General features: G+C 42.8%; 1 protein-coding gene across 1 annotated transcript in view; it reads left to right on the forward strand.

Moving 5' to 3' along the window:
* Nucleotides 1-19,663, forward strand: part of MAP1LC3A (microtubule associated protein 1 light chain 3 alpha) — a 36,414-nt gene that overhangs the window by 8,371 nt on the left and 8,380 nt on the right. Inside the window, exon 2 of the mRNA XM_083619290.1 lies at nucleotides 12,366-12,421. Within this exon, the coding sequence (XP_083475416.1) occupies nucleotides 12,366-12,421 (56 nt within the window). The remainder of the gene's footprint in view (nucleotides 1-12,365; nucleotides 12,422-19,663) is intronic.

Genomic DNA, 19,663 nt, shown 5'->3' on the forward strand with positions numbered 1-19,663 from the left:
CCTTTAATTGTCCACTCCTGCCTTGCTGCATTCTAACTTTATTGCTTAGGTGTGGCCATGGCACAATGACGCCTTTCATATAGCTATATACATTATATTTCTGACAACAATTCCTCCCCAGGATACACAATTCCATGATGCTGTATGTGCTTATCAAAGTAATACTAACCAAGGTTTATTATTTATATAGTGCATTTCCCAAACAAAATACTTTATTTTACATGTTGTAAACCACCTTTTTATATTTTAAGAAAGGGCAAATTATAAATTTGCAGATAAATAAATGGGACACCGGGCAGTGCAGTCTTACATGTTTCTCCTCATAATTAAGTTCCATTGAGTCAATTGGGGCTTACTCCCTGATAAATGGGTATAGAATTACAGGCCAAGGTGGCTAGATTATTATTGCTTAAGACCATCCAGTTAATTCATAGCTAGGTTAAAGTTCTGAACTGGCACCTCTAAGTAGTAATGTTTGTAACCCGTTGTTGAATAAGAGTTTCAGTGGGTTTAACAATAATTTTTAACGCCCAAAATAAATTATCCTCATAATCCTTGTAGAAGCTTGACTGTATATTTTTCTTTCTCTTGAGTTCCTTTCTTCCAGTATAATATTGTGATCTGGCACATAACCACTGGCATGCAATCTGGTTGCAATAGGACTTCTGCACACACAGCTGTGCCGAGCATTGTAGGTTAAGTAAATATTTTTCTAAAAGAAAACATTCAGTGAAATTTGTGGCGCTCTGAAACACTTTCAAAACTTAAGTTCTAGCAGAGTTGCTGGATAATGGAGGGCAGTTGTTGCTTTATATCAAAGTGGCACTCGTCTACAAAATATTTGGCCAGAAATCTAGGTTTCTCTCTCTCTTGTTAAAAACAATTTCTTCTTCAACTCATTTGTTCCTAACATACAGTAAAGGTTCTTGGCCAGGGTGGACAACCTTTTTTTCTGTCTAGGCCTGCATTTCCTTAGAGGTGATTGATCTATCAGGAATTGCAGTTCTACAGTGGTAGTGGTGAAACCAAAGGTGCATGGGATCTCATTCCTGTTCCATTACTTTCTTTTCCCTCACTCTTCCACCCCATTTTCTCAATTTCACCTTCCTTGCTACCCACCTGATATTAACTTTAAGGGCCACTTGAAAGGGATGTGAAGGCCACTGTTTGCTCACCTGTCTTCTAGAATTTCTGGTTACCTGAAGAGGAACTTGACTGGATCAGACCCAGGGTCCGTCCAGTCCAGCACCTTATTTCTCACTCACAATGGCCAACCAGATGACTTTGGGGAAAACAAAAGCAGGGTGTGGCAGCAATATCCCTTCTGAGTTGTTTACCCTTTGCTATTCAGAGCTATAGCTATTCTAAATGTATTTAGTGTACTTTGTTAATACTGTGAGATGCTTTGAGTTGAAAACAGGGATGAGAATCCAATAATTAAGTCCAAGTATTATATAATACACCACAACACAACACTCTTTTTGTCCAACCTGCCTGGGCCCATACTTTAATAGCTATCCCTAAGATTCCAAAGAAGCAAGTATGAACGGGGCTTTCTGCTTCTTGAGCCTCAGGCTGCCAACTTACACAGTATGTTGTTTTAAACTGTTTTTAACATTGAGTTTTAATGTGACTGTCCCTGGAACCTAAAGGTGAAGGACTGGTTAAAATGATGATAAAAGCAAGTAAACAAGAAGTTAGGAACTGGATTCAGTTCCCCAGAGAGACAGAACGCCGGATTTAAATGATGTAGATTTCGTTTAAAAACTAAAAGAAAAGAGAGCAGCATTTGAGATAATCAAAGGCCCATAAAAGTTATACAGTGGTATATTTGGAGGAAGGTTAAGTACTTAATTTGTTCCCAAGGTCCGTTCTTAACCTGAAACTGTTCTTAACCTGAAGCACCACTTTAGCTAATGGGGCCTCCTGCTGCCGCTGTGCCACCGCCGCACGATTTCTGTTCTCACCCTGAAGCAAAGCTCTTAACCCGAGATACTATTTCTGGGTTAGCGGAGTCTGTAACCTGAAGCGTATGTAACCTGAAGCATATGTAACCCGAGGTACCACTGTAGTTCCAGAATCCGATTAGAAAGAATGGTTAGGAATTATGAACCAGAATATAATGACAAAAGTTAACTGATCCTAACTCTATCCATCCCATTGAGCGTTGATTTTAAAGGCTGTAACAGATGACAGGAAACAGGAGGCAGAGGAAAATGCAAAGGTATAAAAACTCAGGGGAACCCCGTGAGCCAACCAGAAGTCTTAAAAGCTAGAATCTTCTAGCAATTTGGTGTACGTGTTTTCTCATAGCTGAAACTAGTTCCCAGATAGCTTGCCCTCTGGCCTTAAAGCATAATATGTCCAGATAACACAGGTGTCTCAACTTGCTGAGATCATTCCAGTTGTTAGGAAGTAGCTTCTCTTCCAGAGACCAGTTTTTACCCCAAGGCACAAGTGATGGCACCATTTTCTTGACAGGGTTCAACAGCCCAGTGCATGGAATTAACCTACCAAAGCATTCCTGGCCGCCGCCACCCCCACCCCCCACCGTGAGGACCCTTCACCCTGCCCCTTCCTTTGCTGAAATTAGGGTTGAAAAAAGCCATCTGTTGTAGCCAATAGAAGGCTAGTTGATGTGTGTTGGAAATTTTGGAGTCACCACTGGGGAAGGGTTAATACTTTCTTTCTAGCAGCAATCCCACCAAAAAGAGCCACCCCCCACCCCCACCCCCCGCGGCAATTGTAGTTAGGCTCAAAAGAAGTCTTTTGGCTCCAAGAGAAGGCTTTTTTCTAAACCTGTTGTCTTTTAGAGACTTCAGTAAGCAAGGGTGGGTTCCCTGTAGGCTGTGCTGTCCAGGAATATCACTTCCTCCCCTCTTTAGGTTTGGGAAAAGCTAAAACACTTCCTTGCATTGAGGGGTGCATGTGGTGGGTGAGGGCCCATAATTGTTTCTTGGGCCCTGTTCCAACTGCATACTTAATAATGCTTCGAATAACTCTAATAGGGTGAGTCATGCCAAACTTCCCTTTGCAAAAGCCAAGCTTATTCTTCCTTTGCAGAACCTATTCTTCCATACATTTAAGAGCTTTAACAATGCTACGGCCCGGATCAGAAGGTCCTCATTCAACAAAACTGTTGTTCTCCCAGAAACAGATTGCATGCATGTATGAAAGCGGATTGAGACACCTCCCCCCTCTTAATGCCGCGTTCAAAAGTGTGTGTTAAACTTTAGGACTGGGGCAAGAGAGGTTATTTTTGAAAAATGACAACCTAAAGGCTCTGATCTGGCATAAGTATCCTCTTCATTCTTCTCTAACATTGGGACACTTGAACTTCAAGAAGAGAACTTTTTAAAAAACAGCAGTAACAACTGATAATAATTTTATGCTGCAGAGAGGTTTTGTTTGAAGACTTTTGTGAGTGGGCAGGTAATACACCCTCTTAAACTATCTACCTGTAATATTTCCACTCTGAAAAGAAGGAGGGAAATAAGCATGTAGTGGTAAGAGAGGATTCAGCTGGTTGCTAGATAGTTTTGAAGTTACAGTCATTCAGTGGTGTCACTGGAACATTGCTTGCTTATTCTCTCGCCAAACTTCATATTGCCATGGCTATAAGCTGTTGATACCCCCTCCCCATTTCTTGAGTTGCATCCATGCTGTATATTTAAAGCACATAGCTTCTTCCAAAGAATCCTGGGAAACGTAGTATGTTAAGAATCCTGGGAATTGTAGTTCTACAAGGGGTAAATTATTGTTCCTATTATTATTTGGGGGAAGTCATGTGCTCTAAACATGGTGTGGAAGTGACCCCAAGTCACAAGCTGCAAGGGAAGTACAGTGGTACCTTGGGTTACAAACAAATTGGGTTACAAACACTTCGGGTTACAGACTCTGCTAACCCAGACGTAGTACCTCAGGTACTTTGCCTCAGGATGAGACAGAAATTGTGCGGTGGGGCAGCGGTAGGCCTCATTAGCTAAAGTGTTACCTCAGGTTAAGAACGGTTTCAGGTTAAGAATGGACCTCCGGAACGAATTAAGCTTGTAACCAGAGGTACTACTGTATGTCATTGGTGGCTTTGCCAGAATTACTTGGTCTTCTCTTTCCTACAGCAGTAAGGTACTCAAAGCGCAAGTGCCTTTCATTAACATCCAAGAAAACAGCTACTTTATTTGTTTCTTTGGCAAAAAAATTATATCCTACTTACTGTTCTCAAAATGTGTTAACAAGCAAAGAAGAATATAGTTGTGTGCTTAGCCCAGTCCTCCAAGCTATGAGGTTTCAGGGGAGCAGCACTAGGAATGAGGTCTTAGGTGTTTTGTAGTATTTGTATTTATTTAACAAGCTGAGTACAGGTGGATCACAGCTTAGCACTCCCAACAGATCCCCTCCCCGCAAAAAATCTCAGACCTCTGGATTTGCTTTCTGATTCTCTGTTCCAAAGTACAAGCTGCGTGCCTTGTCCTTTCCATTCGCAGACAACTGCATGAACACATTCCATAGTTTTGAGGAGGGAAGGGGAATCCCGATGTGTCATCTTTCCAGATCCCTCCAGACCAATAATAGTTTTGTTAAACCTGCATCATGACCAGGCAAAGGCCCAAACATGGCCCAACTGGTTTCCTATATACTCTCTGCACTTTTTAATCCTGAGTCTTTTCCAAAATCTTCTCACTGGGACCCCTGAGATGTCATTTAGCTCCAAACCCCATCTCATAAAATGTCTTCATAAAAATTAGCAGCCATCACAACAAAACATTGTTAATACAAATTAAATCAGAGGGGTGGCATTAAAGCAACATCTTTCTTTTAAGAGCTTTGCCTAAAGAGAGTGGTCTTGGCAGCTCATGTAAAAGGACCGGTTTTCCCAGATCTGCCACTGAATTTGGTAACTGGTTCTAGCCAGCCACCCCTGAAAGAACGTTATGGAGTGGCCACCAGCCTGTTGGATGGTGGGAAAGCCAAGAGGTTTCTCCCCACCAGATGTCACAGAGTGTGAGGAAAACACTCATTACAGTTATCCTTCCTCAAAATCAACCCCCACTCCCCCAGTTTTGTTTATCACTTTCCCAGGATGATGAGGAACCGTTAATGAGCAGGTGTCTCCCAAGGCACTCTTCACAAGTTCAGTTGTTTACACTATCGAATATCTGCACAGGACTCCTTGTGGATTTTGTTTTCTTGTACATTGCCACTCTCCCTCTTCTTCATCTCTTGGCTTTAGGACTTAAGCAATCAGGTTTCAGAGATTATCGATGGGAACTTGTGCTTCTAAGATGTCCTAGACGCACCCCCTTTATTATCTTGGGTTTATTCACAGGTCACTGTGTTCTCACTGGAACTGTTAACATCAGATATAAACAGCCTCCTGCTATTTCCATTATTATTTATCTTGGAAAGAAAGAGAGACTCTGAGTTTGACTGTGCTGTTGACACTCCAGCTTCTCTTCTCCCCTGAACATGTGACCAGGGGTTGGTTGTCTCTCCATCAGTGACCATGAAATCAAGGTCTTTAAACTGTCCTTGATCAGGGCTCCTTCCCAGAAAGCGCATAGGACAGAACTGCAAGTACTTAATCAGCTAGGCCTGATTGGCTTTTGTTTGTAGCTTCTGGTACAATTATAATACAGTACATGACTCTCCAGGATTGTGACATAAATCTCTTTGTAGCATGTGTAACTAACAGCCTCTGTGCAAAAATATCCATCTGTCAGACTTGTGTTTTAATATTTATCCGTTTCCCCTTTTGGAAACCTTATTGGGACCAAACCTCTCTCTGTCATCTACCATTACTGGGGCTACAATGAAGCTGAAGCTGCCTAACTTATGGCTGACCTGTTTTGAGAAAACGCCAGCCACTTATGAAATGTCCTGACTTGCTTGATTGCAATGTGACGTGTAATGTATTAACAGAAGCGGGGAGGTGCTGGCTGGCGATGGAACTGGCAGGTTTGGTGTCCTCTAACTCAGAGGTAATTTGGCTTGGTGCATTGGCACCCATTTAAAAGGTTAGCATGTAGTGGGTGTAACTATCCAACAATAACAACTCAGACTTGCGGCACCTCTATCAAGACTAACAAATTTATTATGGCATAAGCTTTCATGGGCTAAGCCCTGTCTACTTAATCAGGTGTGTATGCCATCTGCTACCACAATAAACGTGTTAACCCTGACTGTGCCACAAGAGTCGTCTTTGTCTTTTGTTGCAACGATAAAGCACAGGGCAAACGAAATGATAGCCCCAAGGAGCAGATTTCTTGCCAGTGTTTGCAGTCAATGATTCGCAAATCCCTTTCCAAGCAAATCCCTTTCCAAGCTCTACAAACTTAGCAAGTTGCAATAATGAATTTATGTAGACCAACTTACAATTGAAAGTTTGGGTGGCAGTTTTCAAGCCACAAAAGACTCTTAGATTGGGTGCTGGTGGGTGGGAGGATGGATAGATGTTGCTGGGCCTGGTGTTTTCCATTTGTGTTATGTCTCCAAATATTTTGTCCCAGTTCTACCTCTTGGGCCGACAAGATGCTTCAGTTTAGAAGTACTTTTCTGTTCCCCTTTTTTGTGCATATGTGCCTGCATATGAAAACCAAAACTGGATTCACAGGGACAAATTCTGATGGTTAGCCAAGCAGTGCTTGGTGCTTTTGTCTGCAGCAAAGCAGTGCTCCATGGGTTTCACTTAGTGGAAGGGTCTGTTTTGCTTCACACTCAAAGTCTTGCTTACCATTTTCTCTTGGTGTTCGGATAGCATTTTTCTTCCAGGATGCATCAACCACTCCAGGAGGGTGTTTTGATCTTGCGTGACTTGGTTTTCTTGTAGCTCTCTAGGTTCATCATTGCTCTCTGATTGCGGCATGCTGGACCTCTATTTATTCACATAAGGAGACTGGGATGTAGAATTTTACTCTGTAGCATGACCCTATGCAGCTTACCAACCCTCTCATTTCTGTGACACTGCCTTGCTGTGATAATTTAGCAGTGAGCCATTGCTAAAAGTGAGAGTTGGGTGGGGGAAAACCAGCAGCTGCTCCCTGCTTCCTTGCTATCCAAAATGGGGTTGGAAAGGGAGAGGCTCAGGCATACCACTGGATTGCACTCACAAGAATACAGCAAGGGACACCAACAAAGAATACTCCCTGTTTCTGGTATGTTGTGGAAGGGAGCCAAGTGGGAAAGGAAAAATTGTTTGTGATAGTAAGGGGAGAATCCTCCTTATATAGGTTTCTGGGAGGTTGGTGGCTAGAGAGTAATCCTTACAGTAACCTTGCAAACAAGTGTTTGTGGCCCTCCATATGTTGCTGGATTATATAACCATTGGTTATATAGGAAATTGAAGTTCAACAATATCTGGATGGTCCTACTCTTGTAAACCCACAGAAGTGACGAGCCTGCAGAAACATAAATAAACCTAGCCAACTAAAAGGCTAGGATCTGCTTTGTGTGCCCCCTTATTAAGGTTACCCATTTGAGGACATGGTTGATTAATTAGATTCTTTGCGAGTTTAGAAAACACTTGCAAGACCCCCTCAGTAACATTGTCTTGGTTTGTTGATTGCAGTGAGGCAACCTTGTGCCCTGTTTCCCCAAGAACTTGCTGTTCCTGCTTGACGGCAAGTGGAATGATAACAGATATTGCACAGAGTTAGTGTTCTTATCTACCTTGCTGCTAATAATGAAATCCCCTTGCAAACAAAGCTCCGACCTCTCTGCTTACTGTCAGCTTTGCTGGGGCTGGAGGTTACCTGAGATAGTTTGCATGTGATAATTTGATTTTAGTCTTGTTCTTTCTTTTGGATTTATCTTTGTGCAACCATCAAGTCCAGCATCCCATTTTCAACAGTGACTGATGGGATATTATACTAGTGGCAGGCTTCGTTTACTCCTGGCGGATTCCTGTTTACCAATACAAAATCACCTCCAGCTACTTTTGTAACTAAGTGGAAGTATTTTTTTATTTTATTTTTACTGTTTTGTTTTGTCAGGTATAACATCCCTCACTTCCCAGTTGAAACAGAAGTTACTGTGAGGCAGTGCAGCTTATAAACATAATGTTGCTGGTGTGGCATTTTTCATTCTGGCGAGGTCACTTTCTTCCACCAAGTGCACAGTTTCTGTAGGGATGTGCATGGAGCAAAGAGGGAGGAGGAGACCTTCTTATCCAGCCATATCGGCCCTGCTGATCATGCACTGGAGCCAGGATTGCCACCCACATTCACTTACTCCTCTTGATTGTTCTTTCCACTGAAATTAATTGCAAGCGTTCAACATAACTGAAACTAGGGCCATACATGCCTCACATACATCTTCTCATTTGACCTAAACTCCCTTCTGCTGCTACCAATAAATAGAGTAGCTGTCTTTTGATAGAGCATCTATTGGTACCACTTGTATCCCAGTCTTCCTCCAAGGAGCTGAGAGGGGTACCGTATTTTTTGCTCTATAAGACTCACTTTTTCCCTCCTAAAAAGTAAGGGGAAATGTGTGTGCGTCTTATGGAGCGAATGCAGGCTGCACAGCTATCCCAGAAGCCAAACAGCAAGAGGGATTGCTACTTTCGCTGCACAGCGATCCCTCTTGCTGTTTGTGCTTCTGGGATTCAATATATTTTTTTTCTTGTTTTCCTCCTCCAAAAACTAGGTGTGTCTTATGGTCTGGTGCGTCTTATAGAGCGAAAAATACAGTATTTTAGCCTTGGAATGTTCCTTAAGAGAGAGGTTATACAGTATTAGTTATCCATGTTGACTCCTGGTCCATTCCAAGCAGAGATGTAGAATGTTGGTCTCAAATGTTCAAGAAAGGACTCCTACTCCTTTTCTCCCAGTCCTTCTGTCCTGGCTATCACTTTCTTTCTTATTTAATGAAGCTGCTCTGGATGTTTGAGGACTATGGCTTCTAACACTTTGGTAAAGAGGGAGTATCTGTATTGCTGTGCAAGCATGAATACTTGCACTGATGGGATGCTTACTTAGTGCCGCATTGGATACAAGCCATACTCAACTTCCCATAGTGCCGTCGATGGCTCCAGGGCATTGTGGGAAACATAGATGGCCACCTGCAGCTCCCACAGCCAGGAAAACCCACCACACGCGTCTCAGCTCCTCCACATGCAGCTGCTGGGTGACCTTGGGCTAGTCACACTTCTCTGAAGTCTCTCAGCCCCACTCACCTCACAGAGTGTTTGTTGTGGGGGAGGAAGGGAAAGGAGAATGTTTGCCGCTTTGAGACTCCTAAGGGTAGTGATAAAGCGGGATATCAAATCCAAACGCTTCTTCTTCTTCTTCTTATCAGTTTTCCATAGTCCTTTGCCTTTCAGTTTCTTCCTACATAAAAAATATGTGTTCTAAAGATGGCAATAGATTTAATACCTCTCTGTACTAAATTCCTCCCTTTTATTCCTCATTCCAGTTTAAACTTGCTTGATCTGTAGGATAATGGCTTGCAGATTGCTTCCCTCCCCCTCCTCCCAGTGATCTGGGTGCTTCTTGGCAATTTTAGCTTGGCTGACTTTTCCACAGTGGATCTGACACAGAACAGTCAACTCTCATCTTCACTTGTATCAGATGCTGGGTAGCCATTAGCTGTGATGGAACCATGAGGGTGAATGCAGAGAAATGGTCTGCTTATTGGGGAGGGGGGTTGGCATGTTGAAACTAGAAATATTTGCACATTTCTTCAATCCCTGTAATCTCAGTGGATCCAAAAGTGCTTTTGGGCTTTACTGGCTCTATTATTTCTATCCTCACTTCAATGCTTTTATGTGAAAAATATTCATGCATATAAATTACTGGTGTGTGTGTGTGTCTGGTTCACCCGTGACATACTGTGAGCAGCTGACAGCATATGCATTTGTAGTGCGCAAATGGGTGACATATAGATTATACTAAATTTGAATGGTCTTTGATGGTGCAGTAGCGCTGAGCTTTGCACTTGGGCTGGCTCATTACTCACAAATGCACCGGACGGACCCTTCCACTTCTTTCTCATTTAAATTCTTGTGTCACTGCAGAATAACATGTCATGCCGAGTTTGCATGAAAAAGGCTGGCTTAGCTATATCCTAAGTCCCAAGCCTGAAGGAGACAACTTCTCCTAGATATTGGAAATGCACCATGAGCAAGAGGGTGCAGCTAATGTGCAGAACTATAGGTGTATGTGAGCTACTATGGTAGTTAAGGGTACCAGTTGGGTGCTGGAACTTCCTAGTTTGGGTTATGTTGGGTCATCTCAAAATCACCTGATGGTTTTGGACTTGTCTCTGTTCTCAGCCTCCCATCTGTTATACAGGGATGATGATGATAATAATACTGGCCTTAATTTTATATACTTGTTTTATGGACCATTGGAAGCACTTCAAACACTTGTTAAAATAATAATTATTTCCTTTTTTAAATGTATTTTTTATTGAATCTTCTGTTTTACAATTTAAAATACTCATTTTACATCCTTAAGGTATCAGTGACTTCCCTTCTTCTCTTTCCACGGTTCACTTTACATATCATAAATTCCTGCATATTTTACAAAAACTATACCAATCAGTATTTCATTATTGCATCCATCAGAACTTATTTACACTGTTGAATTTATCTTAATGTTGCCAGCGTTTTCAGCTGTACACATATAACATTTTGCAATCTTCTTTAAACATACATTCTTCTTGTTCTCTTATTCTATATGTTAAGTCTGCAAGTTGTGCATATTCTATCTACTTAAGTCGCCATTCTTCTTTGGTTGGGACCTCACTCATTTTCCATTTGGGGACTAACAAAATACGGGCCACAGTAGTAGCATACATAAATAATCTTTTTTGACACCTGGGAATTTCAGTCTGAATTATCCCCAACAGAAAGGACTCAGTTTATCAGAAATATATCTGGCATCAGGAGACACAAGCAGTGAAATCTCTGTAACAATGTGGAAACCATGTCTGAACGGAACTAAGAAGATTTTTCTTTCCCTCCTAATGAATGTGCTTAGAGCAGGCATGGCCAAACTCAGCCCTCCAGCTGTTTCGGGACTACAACTCCTATCATCCCTAGCTAACAGGACCAGTGGTCAGGGATGATGGGAATTGTAGTCCCAAAACAGCTGGAGGGCCGAGTTGGGGGATGTCTGGCATAGAGTATTTCATTCTGCATTTTTTGAGTCTACTAATTTATGTGGGCTGTTTCACATGTTCTATAGGGACAAACCTGGATTTGCTGCAGTGTGTACTCGGCAGAGAGCTGCAGCTATTTGTGATGCCCTGGTGAGGGCAGGTGTATGATCTGCTTGTTTTCAAATGCATGTCCCATCCACATGTTTTCGGATGTTTATCTGAGACTTCATGGATATGCCTTAAAAAACGAACGTATAAAGTAGTCTTCCTGATTGTCCTAGTTATAAGGAGATGGAGCATGTGTGTTTTGTAAGCTGCTTTGAGGGCGCTGAGTGACGGAGAAATAGCATAGACATCCCGTAAATAATACAGTGCTACCTCGTGTTACAGACGCTTCAGGTTACATACGCTTCAGGTTACAGACTCCGCTAACCCAAAAATATTACCTCGGGTTAAGAACTTTGCTTCAGGATGAGAACAGAAATTGGGCGGCAGCAGGAGGCCCCATTAGCTAAAGTGGTAGCTCAGGTTAAGAACAGTTTCAGGTTAAGAACGGACCTCCAGAACGAATTAAGTTCTTAACCCGAGGTACCACTGTAATCTGCATAGGCTAAGGCATCCTTTTACATCAGAAGTTTGGCTTCCTTCCTGAATGCTTTCCTGATGAGCTGGCATAAGCCTTTCACAATGTGGATAATGTCCAGCTTAGTTACATGTAGGTCAATGTAAATTACCATCTCATTGCTGTAGCAGCTCTGTACTTTGGTGTTTCCAGACAAGGACTTAATGTTGCAAGCCAGTCATTGGCAGCAGGTTTTCTGATTTTCCATGGGAAGGGGGAAATTGGGATTAAATGGGGCAGGGATGGAAGATTCAGGGTGACATTTTGATGCCAATGGCCTCATGTGGATGTGGCAAATAAACAACAGCATTGTGTGCATGAGCAGCACCGATTCCATAATAAGCACTTGTCTAGAAGCATACTTTGTGTTATCTAGCTTGCTAATCTGCATGGTACTTGGGTGTGGGTAGACGTCAGGTGATATACAAGACTTCCCATAGATGGGGGGATTGCTATATAAATAGCAAATATTCTTATTTATTGCTGTAACTGCTACATTCTGACCACTGTCCCAGTTTGGTATGAGTTGTATAATCCTGCTTGCAAACATTTGCAAGGTCCCCCCCCCCAATTTTTTTATTGAAAAAAATAGCCAGGAAAAGTCTTCCAAATTCCTAAATCTGCTATTTTCCCCCTTTTACAGCGGATCGTTGTAAAGAAGTACAGCAGATCCGAGAACAACATCCAAACAAAATTCCAGTGAGTATAGAACGGATGGTTGTGTGGTGTGTGTGCTTTTGTTTGAACTTCTGTGTTCCTGTGTTCCATGCTTCGGTTTTGCTCTCAGTGCCAGCCTGCTAAAGTTGCTCATTTTCCTCTTACATGGGCCGAGATGGAATCGCTGTATTGTTAAGACTCAACATCTTGAAAGCAGAAAATAATAAAATGGGGCCTGTCCCCTTATAAAAATTATAGCCAATATTTGAGGGCAAGGATATGCACTCTGCAGGTTGAAGGTGGAAATGGATGTTTAGGGAGAAAGCAGTTTGCAAGGCATGCCAATAAGTTCAAAGAAGACAAAACCCAACAATTTAGCAAACATTCAATAAATTCAATGTTGCAAAAGAAGCAATCTTAAATGAAATATGTAAGTACAAAGCAAAAAGAAATTTGACAATAAACTTCAAACTGCTGGTACAAGGTCTTATTTACTCCAGGGAGCCTCAGCTGCCTGGTTTAGGCCTTAACTGCACTACACATTTAAAGCAGTATTATACCACATCAATCTGTCATGGCTTTCCTCCAAAGAATCATGCAAACTGCAGTTTAAGGGTGCTGAGAGTTCTTAGAAAACCCTTCCTCCCCTCACAGAGCTACAATTGCCAGAGTGGTTTAATAGTCAGTCCCTCTTCCCAGGAATCTCTGGGAAATATAACTCGGCCCTTGTAAGTGACCAGCTCTGCCAGCTGCTGGCAGCGTTTATTATTTCCTAACCAAAGGAAGCAGCAAAAAGAAACAGCAGTCCTTTTAATTACAAGGGCTGAGCATGCTCCGTTTACTTCCTACATGGTTCATGGCTCTCTTTTGCTCACCACCCCATCCTATTTCGAACTTTCCTTCCCAAACACTTCTTTGGGCTTGGGATTCTAATTACAACATTATCAAACATTTATCTTCTCGATTGATTCTATCCATGATTCTATCCTCCTGGCTTTAACCTTGAAGTAATCAAGTGAATGCCAAAGAGAAATTCAAGTTTCTCTGGGGAGGTAGTTGCCTCAAGGCACAAACATTACTGCAATCTCTTTCACTTGTGCCAAAGCAAAAGCGTACCTGGTACTCCAGCCTTATCAAAGGACGAACTGGAGAGTCTAAACTAGAAAGCAGTAATTTTTGCATGGGAGAGACTTTCCAGGAAATTATCCTCTGAACTGTTTTTTTGGTTGTGATCATATACTTATTCCTCCTCCTCTTTTTTTGTCCCCAACTGAAAGAATAATGTAAATTAAATAATAATAATAATTTATTATTTATACCCCACCCATCTGGCTGGGTTTCCCCAGCCACTCTGGGCGGCTTCCAACAAAATCTTAAAAATACAATAAAACAACAGCCATTTAAAACTTCCCTAAATAGGGCTGCCTTCAGATGTCTTCTAAAAGTCAGATAATTGTTTATTTCCTTGATATCTGATGGGAGGGCGTTCCACAGGGCAGGCGCCACTACTGAGAAGCTCCTCTGCCTGGTTCCCTATAACCTCACTTCTTGCAGTGAGGAACCTCCAGAAGGCCCTCAGAGCTGGACCTCAGTGTCCGGGCTAAACTGTCATCTGGATATCTATGAGTGCTTCTGGATGGGTGCGCAAGCTTCCTTTTCTTTTTTTGCATCTGCACAAAGATGTTGCCATCAAGATGTTAGCCTATGTTTCCTCTACCTCCCCACCCCACATTAATCTGAAGTTATCTTTTAATCTGAGAAATCAAATAAACTTGTTGCAATTAACTCATTTGTAGTGTTGGCCTGTGGAAGAGCAGGGTCTCTGGGAAGGGGTATTTGACCTCCTTAGAAGCTCCCTATTCTCCGGATTGCAGCCCTTTCTTCCTTGTTCCATTCACTTGCATGGAGCAGAGGAAGAGGAGGGGGCTGCAGCTAAGCATCCCCTTGAAGGTTGAATGCAGTAGTTCTCTTGCTCTTGGATGAACATGAGGAGAGAGGGAGAGTGCCCAAATCATAATTTTTGCTTGAAGTGGCAGAAGAATTTAACAGATCTTGCCTGTGTGGAGCTATTCTCATTGTTAAATCAGATTTCTGTGAATGTTTCTAATAATTGTGGGCTACTAATGTCCCCTGCCACTGCTCATAGATTTCCACCATGTTGGACATGGGTTTGTTTGAGGCAACAACTTGAGAAAGAATGTGTCAAGAGGAACAGAATAAATTCTGATAGAAGATCTAAAATTTAGTCAACAGGGATACCCAAATTGTCTACTGAAACTTGCCAAACCTTGGGTTGGAACAGGGCAACAGTTCAGATGGGCAATAGGCATGGCTAGCAGGTAGGGAAAGAACAGAGGGAGTCTGCCAGAATGGCTGGTTGGTGAATTACTAGATTGTGAGTTACGGTATATACTGGCATGAGAGTCACTGCTCTCAAAAGAACTATATATCCTTTTTATGAGCATTCAGGGCCTCCGCTTTGCTGCTTGGTTCTGTTGACAGCTCCAGCAATGTCAGATTCCTTCTGCCGTGGCTCAGAGAAATGTATACTAGCTCTTTTGTTATGAGCATATTGTTCCATTGAAATATGAGTTCTTGAAAAATAACACTGTTGGCTCTAGACTTGCGCTGTTCTCTCATCCAGTCTCCAAATACTGCGAAACTTAACTTCCTTCATAAATACTTAGCCATTGTCGCTGGGTAGCAATTGCACAAAGGTCAATGGAACCATTGCTGCCTGTCTATGAAAATGGCGCAAGAGCAGGCAAAACTAATCTATGCATTATGGGGAGAAAGGAGACAGCCGATCACAATTTTGCCATTTTTAGCAGCTGCCCCAGCACAATTTTGTATGTCTAAGTTACATTCTCTTAAGTGCCAGGTGTCATGCTTGAGGAAATGTGGCCAAAATCAGAAGCTGAATCCAATCAACTTGTCACTTAATCTGAGCAAAATGTGAATGGCGGATGACTAGACAAAAGAAAAGGGTGGAAAATATTTTCTGCTTATAGTTTAGGGATCATGCAGACAAACTGTGCTGCGAGTGAAAATAAAAATAAAACCATAGCATTCTAGAATCCAAAGGGGTTGTGACACATCAGGGGGGGATTACTAGCAGACCCCATTTTTATATGTCCCTGCTCCCCATCCAGAAAATTAGGCTACCACCAGGCAGAATGAAACTCTTGCCACTCCCTAGTCTGACTAGCTGCTTGTGGAATTTCTGAGCCCCAATCCCTTCAGTCCACCTCTGGGGAGGAAACGAACAAGAGGAACTTTACTTTGCCAGAGTCCACAGGACACTGAACTTAATGAAACGTCGTGAAATATCATTATAATACTATGGATAGTGTTATAACACAAGGGGCAGTCAGGGGGGAAATTTTAGTGAGAATTTCATGTTTAAGCCGAAGAAGCCAAATGCCCAGCTATAAAAGGAAATTTATTTGGAGAGGGGTATGTGGGAGTAGGGAAATCTTTAGCGCTCCTCCAGACTTCACCATACATACTTCCAGGATCATTCCTGCAGTAAATTATGGGGACTAGGAATTCAGTGAGGAGAACACTGTTGTGTTGCACTCAAGTGTATTTTTCAGGCTTCCCATAGGCTGGCTACTGTGAGAACAGGATGCTGGGCTATTAGACTGGCCTTTGACCTTTGACCTGACCCTCTGTCCTTATGGATTCCATGATGGAAGAAAAGTGAGATATATATGTAAGAATTTAAAATAAAATAAAAACAAAGGGTGATTTTGTCTCAAGGACCTAGTTTCAGATGGATGCTCTGCCCCAGTGCAAAGCTAGAAAATGTTTATTCAGGAGCAACCCTTTAAATCCCTAGCTCTGGAAGAAACACTGTCCCTGGATGCTGTCATTGTTACTTCTTCTGGGCACTAGGCCAAGTCTGTCTTGTTTGCCTGAGGTTTTTAAATGGTATTTCACATCTTCGTTGTAATACCTTTATTTTCTTTTTTCATATTGTAAGATGGCCTTGAAGTCTTCTTGCTTCTTTCCTTTTTAAATGGAGAGGTGGGATATGACAATCCTGTCTTGTTTTGCTCCTGCAATGACTGGACAGAACCGTTCTGCTCTCCCCAGCTGTCTCCTTGGCCGTCTTTCTTTCTTCTCCACCTGTCTCTCACTAGCCTCTCCTGCTTGAGAGTCCATGCTGGGTCAGCGCTAATCTTGTGACCACACAGTGGTTGCCTGTTTATAATCTCTGCTGTCAGCTGCTTGATTTGAGAAGGAATAGGGACAGGTTCTCCTGGCTAGAGGGAGCCAAGCTCTTTTTAAAGTAAGAAGAACCCTGCTGGATCAAGTCAAAGGCACATCGAGTCCAGCATCCTGTTCTCACTGTGGCCAACCAGATGCCTGTGGAAAGTCTGCAAGCAGTACATGAGCAAAAACAGCACTCTTCCCTCCTGCAGTTTCTGGCAACTGGTGTTCAGAGGCCAGCTGCTACTGCCAGTGGAGGTAGAATATAGGCATCATGGCGAGTAGCCGCTAATAGACTTGTCCTTCATGAACTTGTCTAAATCTCCTTTAAAGCCAACCAACTTGGTGGCCATCACTGCATCCTGTAGGAATGAGTTCCATAGTTTAACTATTTGCTGCTACTGAGCTGCATTCTGCTATCTATGCAAATTAACCCAGTCTGCATTGTATTTTCTTACAAGTGAGACCAGCAGCAAAACATTGCAGTGTGTGGATTGCTCCTTTTGGGGTTCAAGGCAGCCAACCATGCGCGCTCTCAGGATACTCCATCCCCTTCCTCTCTAGTTTTGTAAAAAATATATGTTCTTCATCTTCTCAACTATCAGCATGTTCAGTCCTCATTGGGGTATTTTGGACTCCTTCAGATTTGCTCCCCTTAACATTTTATTTGTAGCTCTATAAATCTTGATTATCCAGGCATCCTGGTAATTCTTCCTTGTTCATGTGTGGTGCTGTTTAGGCTACATAAGGATCACCACTTGGAAAATGAGTTGGTTTGTGATATTTTGCATAATTCCACCGCTGCTGGTCAGTGAGGAAACTGAAGGGAGGCTATGCAGGATTTTGAAATCCAATCAGCAGTGCTGACAAGTAGGCATCTTATTCAGCATCCCCTCTAGCTCCTTGGATTTCACTAGGCATTGACCACATATCTGCAAAATGGAAAGGCATTCCTACAACGCTAAGATTCTGAACTTTGTGGTTGGTACCAAATCCTGTACCTTGCATAGTGTTCATGCAGTATTGCAAAGTACACAGCTCCCTAGCCAACAGCTCTTTAGCTATTGGACTCTAAAATGCCACAAGCATATCTGGTGTGCTTGTATGTACACCCATCTGTTCTCTGCTACTAATACTTGAATAACTGTTTGGTTTGGTTTACATAGCTACATGGGAAGCTGTTTAGCTCAGTCCTTTGGTACATCTATCTGAGTATTGTCAGTGCCTGACTGGCAGTAGCTCTCTAGAGATTCAGAACCGGATGCTTGCCAGGCCTGCCTGGAGATGCTGGGAACTGAAACTGGATCCTTCCACATAAGAGGAGCCTGCTGAATCAGGCCAGTGGCTCATCCAGTCCAGCACCCTGTTCTCATCGTGGCCACCCAGGTGCTTGTGTGAAACTCACAAGCAGGACTTGAGCACAAGTACACTCTTCCAACAATGGTATTCAGAAGCATTGCTGCCTCCAAGCGTGGAGGGAGAGCATAGCCATCAGGGCTAGTAGCCTTTGATAGGCTCATCCTCCATGAAGTTGTCTAATCCTCTTTGAAAGCCATCAGAGTTGGTGGCCATTACAGCCTCTTGAGGAAGCAAGTTCCATCGTTTAACTATGCGCATCATGAGGATGCTCTGCCACTGAGCTATGGCTCTTTCCCAGCAGCACCACACAAGAGCAGCTCATGATGTTACTAGCTGCGGATAGAGTGATGGTTCTCTCTCCAGTGCCAGCAGTGCTATCGTCTCTGCATTCCTCCCCACAGTCCTGGATGCCATCAGTGTCGTGGCTGCTATCTGCCACATTCTCTCCAAATGCCCTGTGGGAAGTTACAATACAAGGCAGCCTTTGACAACAGATTGCAATGATCACAGCAGCACCAACCAACAAATAACTGTGGCTCAAAGTCACTGTGGACAGTATTTTTGGAGCTTTGTAGGTGAACAGCCTTCAGTCCCTCCTACCTTCAAATTAGATGGAATATGGGCAAGGGGAAATAATTTAGAAAGGTGTGAAGAATGCCTATTACTGCAGAATGTGTTGTTTGTTAATATGGATGCTTTTTTTAAAAAAGGAAAAGAGCGCCCTTTGCAAATCAGTGTTTTAGCTGAGCGGTTTTGCAGTCTTTCAATCTTGAGGGATCTGTTTCTAAAGTCTTCCAAGGATCTCATGCACACTGCAAAGGATTTGGGTATGTGTTCTAGGACGCACACTCATCTGATGCATGGTGCTAGCAAGGCATGTTGGGTCTTGCCATCGCCCTTGCCAGAACTACAAATGCAGCCGAGAACATGTACAGCATTCTTCTGTAGCTGCACATTGCAGAGGAAAAATCACTGGTGGGCAAGCTGCCTTTCCAGAAGACGTATCCGCCATTACTGATATTTTCCTTGAGGAACCCCCTGTTACTTTCCAGGGATCCCCAGGGATCCAAGCAACATAGTTCGAAGAAAAAACAACAACACTGTTCTGGTCACTGTCAAGATCTCCATCTACTTTGCAAACATGGGGAAGCACACAAAGAAAGAGATTTAAGTGCCGCTTGAGAAAAAAACATTAGATAATTTCCTTCAACCACAAATTTAACTTTCTGCTCTTGACATTTCCCCCACCTCCTCTGCTCAATACAGTATCTCTAGCTGGCTCTGAAATTTCATCCTAGCCATCTCAGTCATGCCATACTCTTAACCTGAATGTGTTTGAAAGCAGAACGCATAATCCTTATCTATTGCCCATCGCCTGCCACTCCACACTTCTGTGTCATTGTTCAGTTCTGCTTCTCTCTCTCTCTCTCTCTCTCTCTCTCTCTCACACACACACACACACACACACACACACACACACCTTCAGCTTCTTCTTTTTCTGCACTTATTCCTAAGGTTGCTTTCAACTGACAACTTTCCACAGGTCCACACTCAGTCTGTGTGTGCATGTCGTCAATGCTGCTCTGTTGCTGCACTGTGATGTTAGCACATTTCAAGTGTTCATGCATGAAGACTCAGAGACCCTAAACTATTTTTTTCTGGAGCTTTTGCATAAGGTTCACATTCTTTCTTGTCCGACTCTATACCTCA

This window comes from Podarcis filfolensis (genome assembly GCF_964270895.1).
Source record: "Podarcis filfolensis genome assembly, chromosome: 6".
NCBI classification, from domain to species: Eukaryota; Metazoa; Chordata; class Lepidosauria; order Squamata; family Lacertidae; genus Podarcis; species Podarcis filfolensis.